Source organism: Herpailurus yagouaroundi, unplaced genomic scaffold (genome assembly GCF_014898765.1).
Source record: "Herpailurus yagouaroundi ecotype Mexico unplaced genomic scaffold, PumYag 29, whole genome shotgun sequence".
In the NCBI taxonomy this organism is placed as follows: domain Eukaryota; kingdom Metazoa; phylum Chordata; class Mammalia; order Carnivora; family Felidae; genus Herpailurus; species Herpailurus yagouaroundi.
The window spans coordinates 43,993,762-44,016,326 of NW_024412377.1; the positions used below are offsets into that span (position 1 = coordinate 43,993,762).

The 22,565-nt window shown below is 37.6% G+C and overlaps 1 protein-coding gene across 3 annotated transcripts in view; it reads left to right on the plus strand.

Moving 5' to 3' along the window:
- Window positions 1-22,565, plus strand: part of G3BP1 (G3BP stress granule assembly factor 1) — a 35,849-nt gene that overhangs the window by 3,743 nt on the left and 9,541 nt on the right. For all 3 annotated transcript variants that reach the window (XM_040498210.1, XM_040498221.1, XM_040498229.1), the window contains 10 exons: window positions 7,392-7,504; window positions 12,568-12,649; window positions 13,113-13,286; window positions 15,051-15,141; window positions 16,543-16,636; window positions 18,497-18,698; window positions 19,950-20,051; window positions 20,664-20,775; window positions 20,981-21,109; window positions 21,790-21,899. In XM_040498210.1, coding sequence (XP_040354144.1) covers window positions 7,410-7,504; window positions 12,568-12,649; window positions 13,113-13,286; window positions 15,051-15,141; window positions 16,543-16,636; window positions 18,497-18,698; window positions 19,950-20,051; window positions 20,664-20,775; window positions 20,981-21,109; window positions 21,790-21,899 — 1,191 coding nt within the window. In that variant the 5' untranslated portion in view covers window positions 7,392-7,409. The remainder of the gene's footprint in view (window positions 1-7,391; window positions 7,505-12,567; window positions 12,650-13,112; window positions 13,287-15,050; window positions 15,142-16,542; window positions 16,637-18,496; window positions 18,699-19,949; window positions 20,052-20,663; window positions 20,776-20,980; window positions 21,110-21,789; window positions 21,900-22,565) is intronic.

Here is a 22,565-nt window from a genome sequence, read left to right on the forward strand (position 1 = left end):
TACTTAACAGCATCATTGTGTATTTGTATAGCCCTTTATATATTCTAAAAGTGCTTTTACATGTCTTAGTAGTCTTATGTTTTTACTTACAAAGGGAATTGAGGCTCTGAAACCCAAAAAGTTGTCTGTTTTGTAAAGCTTATATGTCTAGCAGTGAACTGTAGAGTGTAGCTATTTCCTTATTCAAAAAAGTTTGTAGGATTCAGAATCTGGAGTCCAAAACCTTTCCAGGCTTTTTTAGGCTGTGACTCAAGTATACCCTGTGTTCATGGACTCTCTGAGCCTGCTCTGTGATTTGTGAAATCTAAAGGATGGGAAATTCATGTTTTCAGGAATTTCATAGATGAGGCAGTAGTATTAACCATAAAGTGTTTTTTCACCTCACTGAGAAAGAACATAGACTGTTGCCCAATTATAAGTCCAGCCGATTAGCTTTTAACTTTGGAGTGGGGAATGGATGGATGTTAAAAAACCAAGAAAAGCTAGTAAATTGTTAGGTTTTTTCAGTTCCTTTTGAAGTTTTTTTCTTTTGAGAAAACTTGAGTTTGAGATAGCTAGAAATTGATGTTGAATAAAATACTATTAACGGAATGATTGCCCTTAGATTTCCTTAGTTTTTCCACTAACGTCCTTTATCTGTTCCAGATCCAATCTAAGATAACACATTGCAGTCTCTTGAGTCTCTCTCTCTGATCTGTCACAGTTTCTTTTCTTTCTTTGTCTTTTATGACCTTGACACTTGATCTGAATTTGGGTACACTTGGTGTTATAGGTAGACTGAGGTTATGGATTTGGGGGAAGAATACAGAGGTGACTTAGCCTTCTGATCACATCAAGGGGTACATAATGTACTGGTTGAATTTAACCTTGGTCGATTAAGTGGTGTCTACCAGGTTAGGATTTTTCCCCTTGTTTTCTTTGTTAAAAACCAGTCCCCAAGGAAGAGGAGAATCAGAATTTGTGGACATAAATTAGCTATGTATTAAAGCTATTATTGTAATTACTAAATATTTGGGGGGGGGGGGGAGACACTTCAAAGTTATGCTAATATATGTTAGCTATGTTTCTTAAAGGTTTCTTAAGCATATGTTAATTTGTTTCTATGTTTCTTAGCATATGTTAATATGTTTCTTTAAAGGTTCCTTATAGCATTTATTACTGGATCTTGCTTGTGGCTATTATCTTAGTGTAATGGTGATTCTTTATTTCCTTTGTTCCCTCTGTTTGAAATTCTTCTGTAAGGCAGCTTTGTCTCCTTCCCCCTTTATTTTTTTATTGACTTTATTTTCTTACTCATTAAATTTTTTATTTAGGCATTTATTTTTGTTACTATGGAGCCATGGATATTTTATTCTTCGGTTTGTAATCCAATGTTATCTAAGTTATTTTTGCTTTTTTACTTACTGCTCAAATTGGTGCAGTTTTGGCTCTTGTGTCCTTTTAACATTGCCCTGAGGTTTTTTTTTTTAAACACTTTCATTTTTTAAAAAAAAATTTTTTAATTGTTTTTGAGAGAGGGAGAGACCGAGCTCAAGCAGGGGAGGGGCAGAGAGAGGGAGACACAGAATCTGAAGCAGGCTCCAGGCTCTGAGCTGTCAGCACAGAGCCCCGAGAGGGGCTCGAACTCACGAACCGAGAGATCATCACCTGAGCCGAAGTCGGATGCTTAACTGACTGAGCCACCCCTTAAAGCATTTTTTTTATTTACCGGGTAGTTCAGGCTCACCTTGTATTTTGCCTTTCCCAGCCCTAAAGTCAACCATTTCTCCTAGGAACTATCAGGAAGAATTAAAGGGAGGTGCAGGTGGTAAACGTGTAGAGTTTAGAAAACAGATTGAACAGTAGATCCTGTGATGGTGATACTGCTCTTGCTATGAGTACAGACAGTGGCTTTTGTATTAAAGTTTCTCTGGTTTTGGGAAAACATTTTGGTTTCTCTTACTGCCTTAATTTCAAATGTTTGAATACATAGCATAACCTTGCTACAAAATTTATGATAATTTAATATATATTCATATTAGTGCACACAAACCCGTGTTTTTTTTCTTAGTGTTTTTGATAAATTATTAAGATAGGGCAAAAAGACGACTTAAATGTCCTAGTACTTAGAATTGACAGTTAACAATTTGCATCACTTTTTTAAGTAGGACTCCTTGTTTTTTCTTTCTTTCTTTTCTTTCTTTCTCTCTCTCTCTTTTTCTCTCTTTCTTTCCTTATTTAGAGAGAGCTTGGGGGTGGAGGGGCAAGGAGAGGGGGAGAGAGAATCCCAAGCAGGCATGGAGCTCCATACCATGAACTGTATGTAGATCATGACCTGAGCTGAAATCAAAGAGATGGAAGCTTTACCAACTGAGCCCCCCCAGGTGCCCCCTATGTTTTCTAGAATTTTCATGTAAGCTATATCATACAATATGTGCTTGTGAAAAAAGTTATATTCTGTAAATACACCAAAATGTTATCCATTCACCTGTTGATGGATGTTTGGTTGGTTTTCAGCTTTAGGGTGTTACAAATAAAGCTTTCTAAGAAACTGACTAACTTAAGTGGTTGCACCACTTGACGCTCCCACCAGCAGAATTTTGAGTATATCCTGAGAGTTTCTGTATATCCTGACCAACCTCGGTCAGCATTTATTTTGGTCGTTCTGACAGGTGTAGTGGTACCTTACTGTGGTTTTAATTTGCATTTCTTTGATTACTAAGGATGTTTAGCATTTTTCATGGGCTCATTTGGCATTCAATAATTTCTTTGGTGGAGTGTTTTTTCATATCTTTTGCTCATATTTTATGGGATTGTTATTCGGTTATGAGAGTTCTTATAGATAACAAGTTTTCCTATCAGATATATGCTTTGAAATATTTATCCCCCAGTCTAGCTCGTGTTTTCATTCTCTTAAGAGTGTCTTGCAGGGCAGAAAGTTTTACAGAATCTACAGTATCAGTATTCATATAGATTATGTTTTCAGTGTAACTAGAATCTTTGCTCAACCCAAGGTCATGCAGATTTTATAGTTCTAGATTTTACATAAAACCATTTCGAGTAAACTTAATGTGGTGCGTGAAGTGAGGTTCATTTTTTCCAATGTATGGATATGCAATTCTTCCACCATTTGTTGAACAGAGTATCCTTTTTCTACCGAATTATCTGCATTTACGTTAAAAATCCCAGTTTCCTTTTATATGTGGGTGTATTTCTTAGGTATTTTGTTCTATGGATCTTTGTCTGTTTTTACTTCCAGACTATTTTAAAAATAAATATACCAATGCTCTATTCTTTCCATGTCCTTGCAAATGGCAAGATTTCATTCCTTTTGATGGCTGATAATGTTCCATTTTGTGTGTGTGTGTGTGTGTGTGTATGTGTATGCACACACCACATCCTTATCCATTCATTAGTCAATGGACATTTGGGCTCTTTCCATAATTTTTTTTTATTTTTATTTTTTTATTTTGAAAAAGTTTATTGTATATATTTTTTGAGAGAGCGTGTGTGTGCCCACGCAAGTAAGGGAAGGCAGAGGGAGAGGGAGGGAGAGAACGCTAAGCAGGCTCCACGCTCAGTGCAGGCCCCACAAGGAGCTTAACCAGCTGAGCCACCCACGTACCCTGGCTCTTTCCCTTATTCTGAGTGAAATAAGTCAGTCAAAGACAAATATCGTATGATTTCGTTCAAATGTGAAATTTAAGAAACAAAACAGATGAACATAGGGGAAGGAAAAATAAGATGAAAGCAGAGGGAAGCAAACCATAAGAGACTTTTAACTATAGAGAACAAACTGAGGATTGATGGAGGGAGGTGGTTGGGGGATGGTCTAAATGGGTGATGGGCATTAAGGCGGGCACTTGTTGGGATGAGTACTGGGTGTTATGTAAGTGATGAATCATGAAAATACACTTCTGAAACTAATACTACACTATATGTTAACTAACTTGAATTTAAATCTCGGAAGAAAAAAACTGGAAATGGCTGCAGAATACAAATCATGATAAAAACAAAAACAGATGAAGGAAACCAAAAGGGTAGATTGCAGTAAGAGTTATCATAGGTGATGAAGTTATTCCAAAGCACCTCATTTGCAGTCAAACTATAGTTTAAAGCATAAATTAGATAATCAGTTATGCTCCTATGGGTGTATTTTTAAAATTAATTCTACCAAGTAAAAGCATCTGTTTACATAAACTAAGTATCACAGTTGATGACATATAGTAAGGTTTTTACATATAAGCAGAATAATTTGAATGGTTTTCTTGTCCAAATGGAATTTCTGCTGGGATACTCCATGTATCAGGCTAATTTTTAGGCCTTAAATATTAAAAGAAGAAAATCTGATCCAATGGAAGTAACAAGTACTTCAAAGTTAGGACTAAAGTATTTATTGTGTACTGTATATGACAGCATAATGTTAATAAAGTTTTTCATAAGTAGAAAAGTACTATGAACAATATCTAATGTTTTGTGTATACTAAAAACATTTTTAAAAGTTTAAAAGCTATTATACAGTACATACTCAGCAACTGACTTTTCATTTTAACATTGTTTTTGAGATCTATTTCATGCTGACTTTGACCACTATAAATAGGATGACTTTATGTCTTGGTTTCCTAGGGACAGCCCTAATTCACTCTAGTTAACCTGGCATAATTATAAATAGTACTGCTTTTCAATCTTGTCAGTGCCCCATGTGATTATCTTAGATACAGTGTTTGAATGATCTGTATAAACTGCACCCTAATCCATTTCCTGTTTGACAGATAGCATAGGTTATTTGTGTTATGTTTCAGAAATAGGGTGGCAGTTAATTTCTCGCTTTATCTCTTGTGCCTATGGGTGTTTCTCTTGTGTATGTGTCTAGAAAAGATTGCTGGATTCATTGGAGCATTGTTGATTTTATTAGATAACTTCTCCACTGTGGTGGCAGCAGTTGGCATTTCTTCAGCTTTGCCGGTTCTCTTTTCCCAACTTCTTGACAGTGTTGAACATTGACTGATATTTTAATATTTCAGGGGATCTTCTGTGAGAAGTGATAGGTTTTAGTTTGCATTTTATTGGTTACTTAGTTTATCATTTCTTGCCCATTTACTTTCCTGAGAATTGGCTCTTCCATTTCCTTTGCCTGTTTTTGTCTTGGGTTATTCTTTTAGTGATTTGTATGAGAGTTCCATATGCATTCTTAACGCAGATCATAAGATATTTTGCTCTTTTGACTTTGCCTAGAGTAAGCCCTTCCATTAAAAATTCAGGTGGAAGGGTGCTTGGGTGGCTCAGTCAGATAAGCATCTGACTTCAGCTCAGGTCATGGTCTCACAGCTCATGAGTTCAAGCCCCCGCGTTGGGCTCTATGCTGACAGCTCAGAGCCTGGAGCCTGCTTTGGATTCTGTGTCTCCCTCTCTCTGACTCTGTCTCTCTCCTCTCTGTCTCTGTCTCAAGAAGAAATAAAAACATTAAAAAAAATTTTTTTTAAGTGTAGTTGATCTGGTTTACATCAGATCATAGTAATAGTACCATAGTAATGGGAAATCTTAAAACTTGAAAACCACAAGTTATATGACGTGATCTCACGTCCAGCTGTAACTTTGAAGTTCTGAAGAATTTAGGATCAGTAAGAACATCTGAAATTATCTTCTTCTTTTTTTTTTTTCTTTTTTTTTTTGTTTGACTATGATCCAGGGAAAAATATAGCAATTTCTCATTCTGGTTTAGTCTAAGTATATTTGTTTAAGACCTAGGATCCAAATTCTTTTTACTGATACTCTAGTAACCATGCCTACAGGTAAACTACTCTCCAGTATGACTAGGAAGGTATTCTGTATTGATCTATTGCCTGTAATCTGGGGAAAATGTGGACTGGCCTTGAACTAATTTCTTAGGTTTCAGTGAAACAGGTAGTAAATTGGACAGACATTCAAGAATAACGCAGGGGTGCCTGTGTGACTGAGTTGAGTGTCTGGCTCTAGGTTTCGGCTCAGTTCATGATCTCACATTCTGCGAGTTCGAGCCCCATGCCCAGCTCTGTGTAGACAGCTTTGGAACCTGCTTGGGATTCTCTCTCTGCCCCTTCCCTGCTCGTGTGCCCATGTGCGCATGCTCGCTCTCGCGCGCGCGCGCGCTCTCTCTCTTTCTCTCTCTCTCAAAATAAACTTTTTAAGATAAAAGGATAATGGCAGATGCACTAGATGAAGATAAACATATGTCCACAAATTGTTCAGGAATTAACCAATCAAATTGTTTTGCCTGTCCTTTGAGAAAACTGAAATAAAATGTCTTGCCTTTTTTACTGTAATTGATCTGTACATATGTGTTTGCCTGTATGTTTAATTTGAGGATGATTTTATTCCTCAAATGAAAAGTTGGATTATCTCCTACCAGATATTTTCCCAAAAAGTTTTATTTTGATAATAACAATAATTGAGGACTCAGTGTTTGCTGCCTTTCTTAATACTCAAAAGATACTAACTTTGTCATTGTGAGGACTTTGAGGTGGTAGATAATTTTTTTGAGTAAAAAAAACCATTTTGTTAGCTCACCCTTTTTCAGATTATATTTGGTTTCATCAAGAAATGAACTAAGCATAGCATTTTTAGGTTTTTATGGTTTCTCTTAAAGATATTAGAAGTTTTCCCTGATACTGACGAAAAATGTGATCACATGTGCCTCCTGTATGTCAGAGCTATATTTATCACCCTTGAATCTAGTATTGCAACAAATAAGAATGTGCTTGTAATCTTAGAAGTGGAACACTCTTAATTGGGTTTAGAAATTTAGAGAGGGGTGCCTGGGTGGCTCAGTCGGTTAAGGGTCCGACTTTGGCTCAGGTCATAATCTCACAGTTTGTGAGTTCGAGCCCTGCGTCAGGCTCTGTGCTTACCGCGCGGAGCCTGGAGCCCAGTTTGAGTTCTAGGTCTCCCTGTCTCACTGCCCCTCCTCTGCTCACACTCTGTCTGTCTCTCTCTCAGAAATACACATTAATTTGTCAGGCTCTGACAACTCAGAGCCTGGAGCCTGCTTCGGATTCTGTGTCTCCCTCTCTCTGCCTCTACCCCACTTGCACTTTGTCTCTCTCTCAAAACATCAAAAATAAACATTAAAAAAAATTCAGAGAAATTATGATAAGGTACATGCTGGAACTATGTGCCTTTGAAGTTCTTATAATCATTTTAAAGAAATTAATTTTTGAGAGTAATAATGAATTCATCAGATTACAATAAACTTGAATAAAAATCTAACCTGGTCTGTGGGGGTTTTATTCTTATGCTTATTTTTTAAAACCAAGAATTGCTTAAGTGTCTTGTCTTTGAGTTGGTTTTAGCTAAATAATTCAGTTTTTTCCCCTGCCATTTTTCCCCTGTGTACTTGATCTTTCAAGTTGAACATCTTCAACATTTTTTTCCAGGTTGAATTGACCAAAGCAATGGTTATGGAGAAGCCTAGTCCCCTGCTGGTCGGGCGGGAATTTGTGAGGCAGTATTACACGCTGCTGAACCAGGCCCCAGACATGCTACACAGGTAAAACTTTTTTTTTTCTTTTTTTTAACCATGCATGATCTAATGTTTTTTAGTATGTAGCTACTTACCCTTCAGAGTCTCTTGTCATGCACTTTGTAGACTTGTTGCATATATGTGCTTTGTACATAAGAGCCAATAAATGATGGCTATTAAAATTAAATTTTTAAGTAGAATATACAAGTATAAAGAAATTACACTAAGTCACCTAAACTTACACATTATCAGAAAAATCATGGCTGAAAATGTAAAAATACGGTATTTATGCTTTTGTTTCTGTTTTTTATGGTGGTTTTTGGTGAATCATGAATATTTTGTAAGAATGTATTGAAGACTATTCCTACAGTAACATTTTTGTGTCCATGTGCTTTTAAAAATTAGGGTAACTTGGAAATGTGGTATAGGCTTGTAAATTAACAGTTTATGAAATAAACACAAAAAGCTCTAGTAAAACCATGTTTACAATTTTTTCTTTGTATATGCAAACATTTTTAACGTACTGTCTTTTAGTTTTTTCGCTTGATAATTTGGGGTCATCTCATAAGGGTAGTACATGTATCATATTAATTTTAGTATTCACGTATTTTTTATTTTATAGAGATATATAGCATCTTTTAATCCCCGGTGGTGAATTTGTTGGTTGCTTCCATTACTTCTTCTTACAAACAGTCCAGCATTATACAAAGCTATAAATATACAGGTTGATTTATAGACTTGTTAGAATAATTTCTTAGAGATGCCAAAATGTGTGTTTGCTGGACCAGACTATTTCCCTCGTTACTTTGACCAGCTTGCATATTGGATATCACGTCCTTATTGGGTGAAAAAGAAAATTTATAAATTTGAGTCCTTGTTGTGAAAATGGAAAATATATATATTTTTGAGAATTTACAATTTTCTGCTTTCACCTGTTTCCTATTGATCTTTACTGAAACCTTTTAGTAAGACATTATTAGGTAGTTAACTTTATTTTGCAGGTAAGGATGTAAGCTGTTAAAAATTTGCTGGTGTAGGGGTGCCTGGGTGGCTCATTCGGTTAAGCACCTTTGGCTCAGGTCATGATCTTGTGGTTCATGAGTTCCAGGCCAGCGTCAGGCCCTGTGCTGACAACTCAGAGCCTGGAGCCTGCTTCACAGATTGTGTATCTCCTCTCTCTGCCCCTCCCCCTCTCATTCATTCTCTCTCTCTCTCTCTCTCTCTCTCTCTCAGTCTCTCTGTTTCTCTCTCTCAAAAATAAATAGAAAATTAAAAACAAATCTGGTGTTGACATGACTTAAGTGATTGAACAGGTTTTCACATGTTTTTTTTCCCTTTTTTCTTTTTGTGTTTTATGTCAAAATTTGTTTCTATGTCCTCAGAGATTAGGTAACTTTGGACTTTGAAAAGGAGCAAGGGGTGCCTGGGTGGCTCAGTCAGTTAAGCATCCTACTCTTGATTTCAGCTCAGGTCATGATCTCAGAGTTCATCAGTGTCAGCGGGGAGCCTGTTTGGGATTTTTTGCTCTCCCTGTCTGACTCTCCCCTGCTCTTGCTTGCTCTCACTCTCTCAATACATAAAACTTAGGAGAACTAAGTGAAATTAATATAGTCCTTGTCGATACATTTATTGACTCAAGACCTTTTTTTTTTTCACATTTTATCTTGAAGTACAACATACATACAAGCGTATCTCATTTTATTGTGTTTCACTTTATGGTGCTTTGCAAATACTGTGTTTTTTGGCAGTTATAAGTTTGTGGCAATCTTCAGTCTAGCAAGTTTATTGGTGCCATTTTTCCAGTATTTGTTCATTTTGTGTCTTTGTCAACATTTTGCTAATTCTCACAATATTTCAAACTTTCTCATTATTATATTTTTTAATGGTAATCTGTGATCAGTGACCTTTGTTGGTACTATTATAATTGTTTTATGGCATATGCCTACGCATGTAAGACCATGAACTTAATGTTCAATAAATGCTGTATGTCTTCTGACTCTTACACTGACTCGTTCCCCATCTCTCTCCCTCTTTTTGGGCCTTCTATTCTCTGAGACTTAGTGGTATTCAAATTAGGCCAGTTAACTTAACCCTACAATGGCTTTAATTAGGTATTAAGTGGAAGGAAGAGTCACTTGTCTGTCCCTTCACATCAAAAGCCGTAAGTAGCTTGGTAGGGAATGTTGAAAGCTGAGATAGGCCAAAAGCTAGGCCTCTTGGCCTATTAGCTAAATTGTGAGTAAAAAGGAAACGTTTTTGAAATGAAAAGTGCTACTCCAGTGAACACATGCATGATAAGAAAGCAGAGCAGCCTTATTGTGGATATGAGGAACTTTGAGTAGTGGGATGGAAGGTCAAGTAAGCCACAACATTCCTTTAATCCAAAGCCTGATCAGAGTAAGGACCTAACTCTTCAATTCTATGAAAGCTGAGAGAGGTGAAGAAACCACAGAAGAGTTTGAAGCTAGTACAAGTTAGTTGATGAGGTTTCAGGAAAGAAGCTGTTTCCGTAACATCAAAGTACAAGGTGAAGCAGCAAGTGCTGATGTAGAAGCTGCAGCAAGCCATCCAGAAAATCTAGATAAGGTAGGTGGTGAAGGTGGCTACACTGACAATAATAGATTCTCAGTGTAGATGAAACAGCTTTATATTGGACGTGATTCATGGGAAGATGTCAAAATATCAAGATGAACAGGAGTTGAGAAGAAGATCCCAGCCCTCGTGGATGACTTTGAGGGGTTCAGGACTTCAGAGGAGGAAGTCACTGCAGGTGTGGTGGAAATACAAAGAGAACTAGAATTAGAAGTGGAGGCTGAAGATGTGACTGAGTTGCTGCAGTCTCATGATAAAATGTTAACAGATAAGGAGTTGCTTCTTAAAGATGAGCAAAGATAGTGTTTTTTAAAATGTTTTAATTAAAAATTTTTTTTTATGTTTATTCATTATTGAGAGATAGAGCATGAGAATGGGGGGGGGGGCGAGGGGGGGGGGAAACACAGAACCCGAAGCAGGCTCCAGGTTCCGAGCTGTCAGCACAGAGCCCGATGTGGGGCTTGAACTCACCAGCTGTGAGATCATGACCTGAGCTGAAGTCGGACGCTTAACTGACTGAGCCACCCAGGCGCCCCAGAAGTGTTTTTTTTTTTTAAGATGGAATCTACTGCTGAAGATGCTGTGAAGATTGTTGGGAGTAACAACAAAAAAGAATATTACATAGACTTGAGTTGATGAAGCAGTGGCTCTCAGGATTTGAGAGGATTGACTCCAATTTCAAAAGTAGTTCCACTGTGGGTAAAATGCTGTCAAACAGTATCACACACTACAGAAAATCCTTAGTGAAAGGAAAAGTTAATTGGTGAAAGAAACTTCATTGTTGTCTTAACTTGAAGAAATTGGCACAGCCACCCCAGTTTTCTGCAACCACCACCCTGGTCAGCAGCCATCCATCGAGGCAAGACCCTCCACCAATAGACAGATTAGGACTCCCTGGAAGTGCAGATGATGGTTAGCATTTTTTTTTTTTTAAAGCAACAAAGTGTTTTTTAATTAAGGTATGTACATTGCTTACATTGTAGTAGAAATACTGTTGCACGTTTAATAGACAAAGGTGTAGTGTAAACATAATTTTTATATGCACTGGAAAACCAAAAAGCCTATTTGACTCCATTTATTGCAATATTCTCTTTATTGCACTGATCTGGAACCAAACTCTGATATCTCTGATGTTTACCTGTAATGAAAAGTGGATTAGCCAGCATTGAACTGATGCACTGGCAGATGTGTAGCCTTTTAATAACTTTAAAATTTGCAGGGTAGACTTAGGGTACCTGTGGGCCCAAAACTGTCCTATTTGAGGGGCCAGAGAGGGACAGAATCAGGATGTAGAATGATATGTATGGGTTCATTTGTGACAAATTGCATATCTGTAGGTAGTATAGGTAGCAAGAAATTCTTTTTAATTTGAAAAAAATTTTTTTAATATTTATTAATTTTGAGAGAGAAAGCACAAGCAGGGGAAGGGCAGAGAAAGACAGACAGAATCCCAAGCAGGCTTGGTACCATCAGTGCAGAGCCTGATGGGGGCTCAAACGCAAGAATTGTGAGATCTGACCTGAGCAGAGATCAAGAGTCAGATGCTTAACTGACTGAGCCACCCAGGCACCCTGAAATTCTTTTTTTTTTTTTTTTTTTAAGTTTATTTATTTTGAGAAAGAAGATGTGAGTGAGTGAGCAGGGGAAGGGCAGAGAGAGAGAAATCCCAAGGAAGCCCTAGACTATCCGTGCAGATGTGGGGCTCAAACCCATGAACCGTGAGATCATGATCTGAGCCGAAATCAAGAGTCCGATGCTCAACTGACTGAGCCACCCAGGCGCCCCAGTTATCAAGAAATTCTAATAGCAGTTATTTCTGGGTTGGGGCACTTTTTGGGGTATCTTTGTGTCTGCATCTGGCTTTCCTGATCCAGTATTTTTTTTCCCCCCTGATCCAGTGTTACAATGAAAAAACAAAGCAATTGAGGATATAGGTGAATTCAAGTTATGGGTAATTAAAGTCTGATGAAGCTCTTAATGCATCAGCAAGAATTGTTAAAAATTACTCTTAAACCTCACCTGCAGGAGTTACTGGTTTTGTTTTTGTTGTTAAATTACTGATTTTTTAATGGAATCCCCTCACATGCATTCTCAGATATAAAAGGTTTAGACTTTGTAAGCTTACGGGATAGTGTAGATGTCCTCATCTGTATTAAAGCTGCCTGTTTTCTTCTTGAGTGAAAACAGGAACTTGTTTTATTCTAAGTAGCCTTCCTGACATGAACTACAAGATCTTTCCCAACACAATCATCCTACTCTGAAATCTGGAGCTTATGACTTGTAAAGTGTTCTGCCTCATTGACCAAATCTATTTCTATTCAGCAAATGTTGAGTGACATGTAGGGAGTAGATCTATGATTGTATACAAAAATGAAAAAGAAAAACACCTTTTTTCCCAAGATTCTGCCAGTGAGGCAAATAGATACCAAACATGAGAAATAAATATCAAGGCTTAGGATGCTTGCACCTGACAAGTGAATTATCTCTCTGTTTTACAGATTTTATGGAAAGAACTCTTCTTATGTCCACGGGGGATTGGATTCAAATGGAAAGCCAGCAGATGCAGTTTATGGACAGAAAGTAAGCATCCCAAGCTTTGTGTAGACTGTTACACAGCTAGAAAATAACCCATATTGAGGCAGGTACATACGTAACAGATTTGCTGATATTTAAAGACGAAGTTTTTCAATTTCTTTTTAGCAGTTTTGGTGTTCAGTACCTATTTGGTAAAGCCATTGAAAAGCTTAGGGTGTCAGATTTCCTTATTTTGAATAATTTGTTCTGAAAATTTTCTGTTAGGAGGTAATTGGTTTTAGCACAGGGATCATTCTCATTTACTGTAAACCTTTTTTAGATATGTCAATTCAGGACAGTTTTAAAAAGCTCAAGGCGGTCACTGGGGATATCCTGTTCTAAGGCAAATTAGGGTCTGTGTAGTTTGTAATTTAAACATGCAGATTATCTCTACTTGCGTTGTGTTAAAAACTTGTTTTTGTTGGAGATTGTAAATTTTAAGTCATTAACTCTTCCCTTGATTCTTTAGGAAATCCATAGGAAAGTCATGTCACAGAACTTTACCAATTGCCACACTAAGATTCGCCATGTTGATGCTCATGCCACTCTGAATGATGGGGTGGTGGTCCAGGTGATGGGGTTGCTCTCCAATAACAACCAGGCTTTGAGGAGATTCATGCAGACATTTGTCCTTGCTCCTGAGGTATGAAGAAACAAACCACGAAAGGTTGTACAAATCTTTTTAGAAAGTATTTATTTTGAAATTTCAAGCTTACAGAAAAGTTGTAATAATAGTACAATACCTCATACATACTCCTTACCTAGAGCCATTGCCAACACTTGCCTGTACATTAGTAATGCTTTTTCTATTTACCTGTCATTTTAATTCAAAACCATTTATAAGTAGGTTGGAGACATCATGCCTAGTCATCCTCAGATACTTCAGTGAGCATTTTTCCTAAGCGTAAGGAATACTCTTTCTTAACTACAGTACCATTATCTATTTGTTTGTTTTTGGCAGGGGGAGCACTTTATAACTTTTGTGGCACAAGATGTTTCAGGCTCATTTGATACTCTCCTTGCTCCAGCCCTAGTCCTAGCCCCAGCCCCAGCCCCAGCCCCAGTTCTAGAATCTGCTGTTTCTTCAGGGAGCCCTGTTTCTTTTCCTGCTTATCATGAAAGGAGCCACGGGTTTATGTTGAAGAGTTTGCACTTGTACTGTCTTCCTGACTGGTGCACACTGAACAAAGTCAGGAAGCCTATCTGCATACGCATGTGGAAGTGGCTCAATAGGGACCTGCTGATTAGATGTTTTCTTTAGCATTACCCTTAAGATAGTTTTCTGTTCAGGGAGCCTGGGTAGCTCAGTTGGTTAAGTTCCGACTCTTGATTTTGGCTTAGGTAATGATCTCATGGTTCGTGGGTTTGAGCCCTGTGTTGGCCTTCCACGTTCAGTGTGGAGGCTGCTTGGAATATTCTCTCTTTCTCTCTCTCTGTCCCCCATAAATGAATGAATGAATGAATGAATGAATGAATGAATAAAAGATAATTTTCTGTTCAGAAATAATGAATCTAAAACCCCTGTCATCTTACTGTTTGAATAATAACTCAGTTGTCTTTTTGAGAAATTAACGTGTTTCATTTTAGTCCTGAGTTTTAGAGGATGGCTTAGATTATCTGTAGTATAAAACTTGATGAATTTCTAACTATACAGAGTCATATGGGATATGATTAAGAAATATTTTAAGTTTGCTTAAATTTCCTTTTCCTATTAAAGAGGAAGAATCTAACGTTACCTTATATAATGCATTGTTATATGAACTGTCTCATTTAATATCCAAAGCTCCTACGTAGATAGGAGATGTGATATCCCCCCCCCCTTTTTTTTTAATGTAGATGAAGAGACAGTGTTGGAGCTTGAATAGTTAACGACATAGTTGGATTTATACTCTGGTGTGGTCTTCTAGGCAGACCTTTTCAGCTGTAGCACTGTTGAGTGTTTATATCAATATTCTTGGATACAGATTTAAGGAATTTTAAGTACGTGCTGCAGTTGGTAAAAGTAGTTACTGTTCAGATTTGAGGTGGTGACATGTTACGTACTTTACCAGTATTTGGCTGTCCATCTGGTGGTATTTTAAGGGAGCAATATATTTGAGTGTAGTTTTTAATGGCTATAATGCAGAGCAGGGTTTTTCATTCTTGGTGTTAGTAACATTTTGGACCAGATAATTCTTTGTTGTGGCTGGCCATTCTGTGCATTGTAGGATGTTCAGCAGCATCCCTGCCCTCTACTCAAGCAATAGCTCTCAGTTGCACTCTCCCATGTGAAAACTGAAGTATCTTCAGACATTGCCAGATGTGTCTGGGTGGTGCAATATTGCTCTTAGTCGAGAACCATTGGTGTAGGGTGATTTGGCTTTTGGTGAAGATCTGAATAAATGAAAAGTTTTTGTTGGCATTGCAGGGCTCTGTTGCAAATAAGTTCTACGTTCACAATGATATCTTCAGATACCAAGATGAGGTCTTTGGTGGCTTTGTCACTGAGCCTCAGGAGGGTAAGTTACTTGTCTAAATTTTTTTTTTGATGGCATCAAGTTGACCTGAAGAGAGTATGGGTTTCTTGAGTGTGTTTATTATACTCTGTATTCTTTATTAATAACTTCTAATTGTCAAGACAGGGGAATGTCTGAGTTTTTAACCTACTCGAATCTAACAGGTCAACCTGCTTCACGGAAGACCTAAAACTCCAAAGTCAGTAGTAGGTAATTACTCACTGCAACAATGGTAGATCTCATGAACTGCACGACACCTGCATTGTAGCAGGGTGCATTGCAAGAGTAGAACCTTAAGTTCAAGGATCAAAATCTTTTACAATAGGGAGTAAGTGCCTACCCTTTGCTCTGGAGGGAGACGCTTTTCTGAGGCTGCTGTATAAATATTTCTAAAGGATAGTCTGGAGCAAAAGGTAGCCATTGCCTTAGTTGTAAGATGTGCAGAAGAAACATGAGAGACACCTGAAGAATGGTCTCTAAACACTAATAATAATTAGTATATCAGACTTCTTATATGGCTGAAATAAAAATTTAAGTACTGTATATTTATTGTATAATACAACTGCCTTATAGATAAGTACTTTAAGTACTGTTCTCATTTTATAGATGAGGCCACTGAGACACAGAGCAGTAATTTGCCTGATGTTGTATATAGCTAGTTACGTGGTAGAGCCTGCATTGGATTATGGGCCTCAAAATGACCTCAGATTCCATGTTCTTATTCTTAACCCAGCCACTACATTAGCCTTAATTCTGTCCTTACAGCTTTTCCCATGATTTTACCAAATTTCTGTGTTTTATTTACTTTTTATATATATGTTTTTATTTCATTTTTTCTCTTAAAGTTTTTATTTAAATTCCAGTTAACATGCAGTGTAATATTAATTTCATGTGTACACTGTAGTGATTCCACACTTCCATATAACGTTAGGTGCTCAGTACAAGTGTACCCCTTAATCTCCATCACCTATTTAACTCATCCCCCCACTCACTACTTTTTTGATGGTGATGAACACTGTAAAAATGAATATAATGTTGACCTTTGAACAATATGAGTGTTGGGGTGCTAACCCCCCCCCCCAGTCAAAAATCTGCATAGAACTTTAGACTCTCTATAAACTTGTTAACTACTAATAGCCTACTGTTGACTGGAAACTACTGATAACATAAGTCGATTAACATGTATTTTGTATGTTAGATGTATTATGTGCTGTATTCTTAAAGTAAGCTAGAGAAAAGGAAATGTTATTAAAATCATAAGGAAGAGAATTCATTTACAGTACTGTACTGTATTTAATGAGAAAAATCTACATATAAGTGGACCCACACAGTTGAAACCTGTCTTGTTTAAGGGTCAGTTGTATTTGAGAATTAAGCACAAATTAAGTTTCTTTACTCATTTAGAATCTGAGGAAGAGGTAGAGGAACCTGAAGAAAGACAGCAGACACCTGAGGTAGTACCTGATGAATCTGGAACTTTCTATGATCAGACTGTCAGGTAAGAAAAACTTTGTCCAGAGCTGCATGAGAATTTGGGTTGTCTAGTCTTTCCCTTTGTTGGAGGGCAGTCGTATATTCTCAGAATTATCTCTGAAAATAACGAATTTCCTAAAAGAAAGGTTTTGCTTTTGGTATCTCTGAGCTAACAAAAATGTTATAACTTGTTTTAATTCCTATTGCACAATGAGAACTTACTTAAATAGTATCCATCAGTTGCTTTTTGGTTTCATTTTTTTCTTGGCCATAAGTGAAAAATAGATTTTGGGATTATTTTTTTCCTCCAAGATTTTATTTTATTTTTTTTAAATGTTTATTATTATTTTTTTTTTTTTGAGAGGGAGAGAGAGAGCATAAGCTCAGGGGTCAGGGTGCAGAGAGAGAGGGAGAGAATCCCAAGCAGGTTCCATGCTGTCCGCACAGAGCCCAACGTGGGGCTTGAACCCAGGAACCCTGAGATCATGACCTGAGTTGAAGTCAAGTTGGACGTTTAACTAACTGAGCCACCCAGGTGCCCCTCAAAGATTTTATTTTTAAGTAAATCTCCATACCCATCCTGGGGCCGGAACTCACAACCTCTGTCAGGAGTCCCATGCTTTACCAACTGAGACAGACAGGTGCCCCTGATTTGGGGGATTTCTTATCAAGTATTTAACACATCAAGGCATTGCATTAAGTGCTTTGTGGGGAATAAATATATTCAAGGACTTATTTAGAGATCAAGCATAAATTGATAGAAATTCAGACATGAATTAAATAATTTCATTAACTCAGACACTAAATGTGTGACTATATCTTAAACTTTTTTTAATCTGCAACGGAACAGAAATATGATAGGAATAGAAATATTTACTTGTCATCTGATATGAAACTCTTAGTACTTAGTGCTTAAAGGATGTTTTCGTGTTTCTCCAGGTGTGGTGACAAACTAACCACATTACTCACCTGGGTTGCAAGTTGAAAAAGATCTGTTGTCCCACCACAAACCTGCCAAATTAGAATTTCAGGGGGAAATCATTTGCAGCATTAACAAACATTCCTTGTGATTTTTCTGGAAGGTTTAAGAAGTCTTCTGAATCATAACTTCTTGAGAATTACTGGTGTGATTTTTTTTAAGTTCTGAGAGGTTTTTTTTTGATGTTAAAAACCGCGTAATACAAATTTTACCTTGTTAACCATTTTTAAGTGCACTGTGTAGTAATATTTGTTTTTTCCTTTTTAAAGTTTGTTTATTTTGACAGTGCAAGCCAGGTAGGGGGAGAGAGAGAGAGAGAGAGAGAGAGAGAGAGAGAGAGAGAGAGAGAGGGAGAGAGAGAGAGAATCCCAAGCAGGCTCCACTCTGTGAGCATGGAGCCCCATGCCGGGCTCAAACCCACAAAGCCATGAGATCATGACCTGAGCTGAAATCACGAGTGGGACACTTAACTGACTGAGCCACCCAGGCGCCGCCCCAGAGTAGTAATGTTAACTATATGCAAATATTTGTACAACAGGTCTCTAGAACTTTTCATCTTGCAAAAGTAAAACTGTAACCTTTGAACAACTCTTTTCCCCTTCCCCACAAGCTGTTAGTCTTTTTGTATGTGTGGTTAGCTAAGTGAATTGTGATAGTTTCAGGATTGTAACAGAAACCACGATTTGGTTCATTTTGATCTGTTTTTGATGTATTTGCTTAGGAGAATTTAGCAAATCTGATTTGCTCATTGAATGCTTTTCTAAGGAGTTGTCTTGTTTTAATACTCAGATCTTTTTTTGGAGACAGGGAGCTATTTTTTGGTTCAGGTCTCTATAGTTAATAAATACTTGGGAGTTTCTTGCTAAATCAGTGGAGGCAGAATGATGTTTCTCAAATTTTCCAAAGCAATGATTTGGAAGAACATTTAGAGGAACCTGTTGCTGAACCAGAGCCTGATCCTGAACCAGAACCGGAACAAGAACCTGTTTCTGAAATCCAAGAGGAAAAGTCTGAGCCAGTGTTAGAAGAAACTGCTCCTGAGGATGCCCAGAAGAGTTCTTCCCCAGCACCTGCAGACATAGCACAGACAGTACAGGAAGACCTGAGGGTATGTAGTATGTCTTCCTTCTTCCTGTTTCTAGGTGATTTTTAAAAACCTCTCTTCCTTTATAGTACTGTTTGGTGGACTTTATGGGTATGTTTTCATTTGTTCAGGGAAACTTACTACCTAATGAGCCATACCTCAGATAGGAATTAAGACGCATATTGTTTTCTGAAAGTAATTCTCCTCCCCACCCAAGGAAACTTGAATACTTTCAGACCAGAAATTTCAGGTGCTCTTTTATCACCATATCAACAACCTCACATTTTTTAAATATTTTGTTTCAAAATAATGCTTGTTAAAAACAAGTGATAATGTACCTTTTAAAAATATATCATGGCACAACAGACTTTTTCCTGCTTTTTTTCTGACTCTAATTGAGGATAACTTTACAGTAGAAGTAGAAACAAATTGCCAAACTACAGCTACTTTTCTAATACTTGATTTCAAAGTTCAAAGCTTTTCTGTTACTCCTGAGGCATTTCAGGGTGATGTTAACTGGGATCACAGAACATTTACATTTGGTGTTCTGTGAAGGAATGTGTTTTGTGCTGTATTTATGGGGTCAGGATTCTTAAGGTTCTTTCTTATATCATTTATTTAATAGTTCAAGCATCTCTGCTGGTCATTGTTTTGGGTGTGGGAGATATTGGTAAAACAGGTAGGGTTCTTGGTCTCTCTCTAGAGGGCAGTGATTAGGTGAGTAGGAAATGACTTGAGCTTGCAGGGAGAAAAGTAGGTTGGCTGGATTGAGAAGGAATGACTAGTTAGGTGACTGCTATTGTAGCCCTGGAGAGAAATCTTGACACCTGGGATTAAGGTTGTGGCAGTGAAGGTAGTTAAGCCGTAAATAGTAAGAATTGGGAAGTTTGATATGGATTGAAAAGGTGTTCAAGGGAATTCTAAAGTTGATGTAACAGGGTTGATGTTTGTACCATTAATTGGGAGAATCCTAGAAGGAAGGTGGTTTTGAAGGAGAGAGAGAATTTTCTTTGATTCACAAACCTGAAATTGAGTGAAAGTAGCTTCTTAGACCTTAAACCTTTTCTTACTTTGCTGATACTTGATGACTAGTCCTAGGGGATTTTAAAACTAAATTTGTAAGTAGGGGAAGAAAAGGAATCTCAAGATACTTAACGAACAACATCCTACCTAGTATGAAAATGTGACGCATATATTATGTACAAGAAATTAAGGACTAATAGCTTTTATATTATTTTGAAAGGGGTAATCAATCAAGTAATGTTGTTCCCTTAGACATTTTCTTGGGCATCTGTGACCAGTAAGAACCTTCCACCCAGTGGAGCTGTTCCGGTTACTGGGATACCACCTCACGTTGTTAAAGTACCAGCTTCGCAGGTGGGTTTCTAAGCTTGTATATTGGGCACATTTGCTTGTATTTCATGCAATGTGGTTCACATAGGTTTGGAGAATGTGGGAACTGGTACACAGAGCAGAGAAGGAGTACAGGGTGGTTTTTAATAATTTCCTTTTTTGGAGAGTTGTCAGTTTTTATTTTTATTTTTATTAAAACAATTTTTTTTTTAATGTTTAATTAGTTTCAAGAGAGAAAGAGAGGGAGACTCAGAATCTGAAGTAGGCCCAGGCTCTGAGCTGTCAGCACAGAGCCCGATGCAGGGCTTGAACTCACGAACTGCGAGATCATGATCTGAGCCAAAGTTGGATGCTGAAAAGTTTATTTTGAGAGAGACAGAGATAGTACAAGTTGGGGAGAGGCAGAGAGAGAGGGTGAGAGAGAGAATCTCAAGCAGGCTCCACATTGCCAGCACAGAGCCCAACGTGGGGCTCAAACCCACAAAGCCGTGAGATCATGACCTGAAACCAAGAGTCGGACGCTTAACCGACTCAGCCACCCAGGCACCCCTGTCATTTTCTCTTTAAACCTTATTGTTAGCTAAGAAACTTTACAGGAAAAAAGGTAAGCTTGCTTTCTTTTTACAATTTTTTCAGCCTCGTCCGGAGTCTAAGCCTGAATCTCAGATTCCACCGCAGAGGCCTCAGAGGGATCAAAGAGTGCGAGAACAACGAATAAATATTCCTCCCCAGAGGGGACCTAGACCAAGTAAGAGCTCAGAAGGGTGACTTCTCTGGTTTGGGGGATTTTGAGGTGAGAGCTTGTTCTTTAGGGGTGGTTGATATTTTCTACTTTAAAAATAAATTATGGGGCTGATGGAATTACCTGTGTTTGGGGGTGGGGAAAAAAATCATTGAAATAGCCACTGAAAATGTCTTTCTCTTTCATTGCTGCTGTTTTTTGTTTTCTTAAGTCCGTGAGGCTGGTGAGCAAGGTGACGTTGAACCCCGAAGAATTGTGAGACACCCTGATAGTCACCAACTTTTCATTGGCAATCTGCCACATGAAGTGGATAAATCGGAACTTAAAGATTTTTTTCAAAGTAAGTTCCTGAGTTTTTAAAAAAAAAATTTTTTTTTTTAACGTTTATTCATTTTTGAGACAGAGAGAGACAGAGCATGAATGGGGGAAGGTCAGAGAGAGAGGGAGACACAGAATCCAAAACAGGCTCCAGGCTCTGAGCTGTCAGCACAGAGCCCAACGCGGGGCTCGAACTCATGGACCGCGAGATCATGACCTGAGCTGAAGTTGGATGCCCAACCAACTGAGCCACCCAGGCACCCCTAAGTTCCTGAGTTTTAAGTGCTAGATTTACCTAATACATCTATCTGTTGAGATTTAAACACTAGATTCATTAATCTAAGTGAATTACATATGTAATCTTAAGTTTTCTAGTGGTTATTTTATTTAATTAATTTTTTTTACTGGTTACATTTTAAAAGGTGAAAAGAAACTGGATAATTTAATTTTAATATTTGATTTAACCCACTGTGTCAAAAACATCATTTCAACGTGTAAAAATAAGAGCTGTTTTACATTTTTCCATATTAAGTCTTTGAAGTCCAGTGTGTGTTACACTTAACGGCACTTCTTATTTTGGACTAGCCACATTACAAGCGGTCTGTAGCCCCATGTTGACTGGCGGCTGTCATTGATTAGTGTGTGTATAATATTTAAAGGAAATGTTCTAAGATGTTACTTGAGAGTCTGTTTCCTTTGCAGGTTATGGGAATGTGGTGGAGCTACGCATTAACAGTGGCGGGAAATTACCCAATTTTGGTTTTGTTGTGTTTGATGATTCTGAGCCTGTTCAGAAGGTCCTTAGCAACAGGGTAAGCAGTTTTTCATCTTTTTTTTTTTATAAGTATAACTTGGATCTTTGAATATATTCGTTTTACAAATATCTCTTACATGGAAAGTACAATTTATTCCAACATGTTTTGGTAGTATGTTCCATTGTGATGGGCCATTATTGTTAAAAGACTTGCCTGGGAGTTGAGAGTAACAAAACTTCTGTCTAAATAACTTTATTTTTGAGTCGAATGATGAGAATGAGATAACTAATAGTTACCAGTGCACTGAAATTTATGCAGATTTCTTTCCTTGGTGATTTTTGGTTTAGGAGATGAAATACAGTGTTGCTTTTAACTAAGATAACTTAAGAGCCAATTTTCCCGGGGCAGGTGTGTAGGTTTGGAGTCACCCAGCCTGGACCAATTTTGTTAACAGTACTTCTTCCTACAGGTACTTTCTAATAATAGAGGGATTTGGTAGATTTGGAATCTTACTACTGTGTGGTTCTTAAGAAACCCTTCCCTTCCTCCACATCTTTCATTAGCACAAAACACTTTCTCTAATAGTAGTAGAGAACAAAAGTATAAATACTGTTAATTTATTGTGATGGGTGTGGGATTTAAAAAAATCTCACTTAAAAAAAAAATTGAGGTGAAATTCATATAACATAAAGTTAATCATTTTAAGTTTGAGAGAGTGCCGGA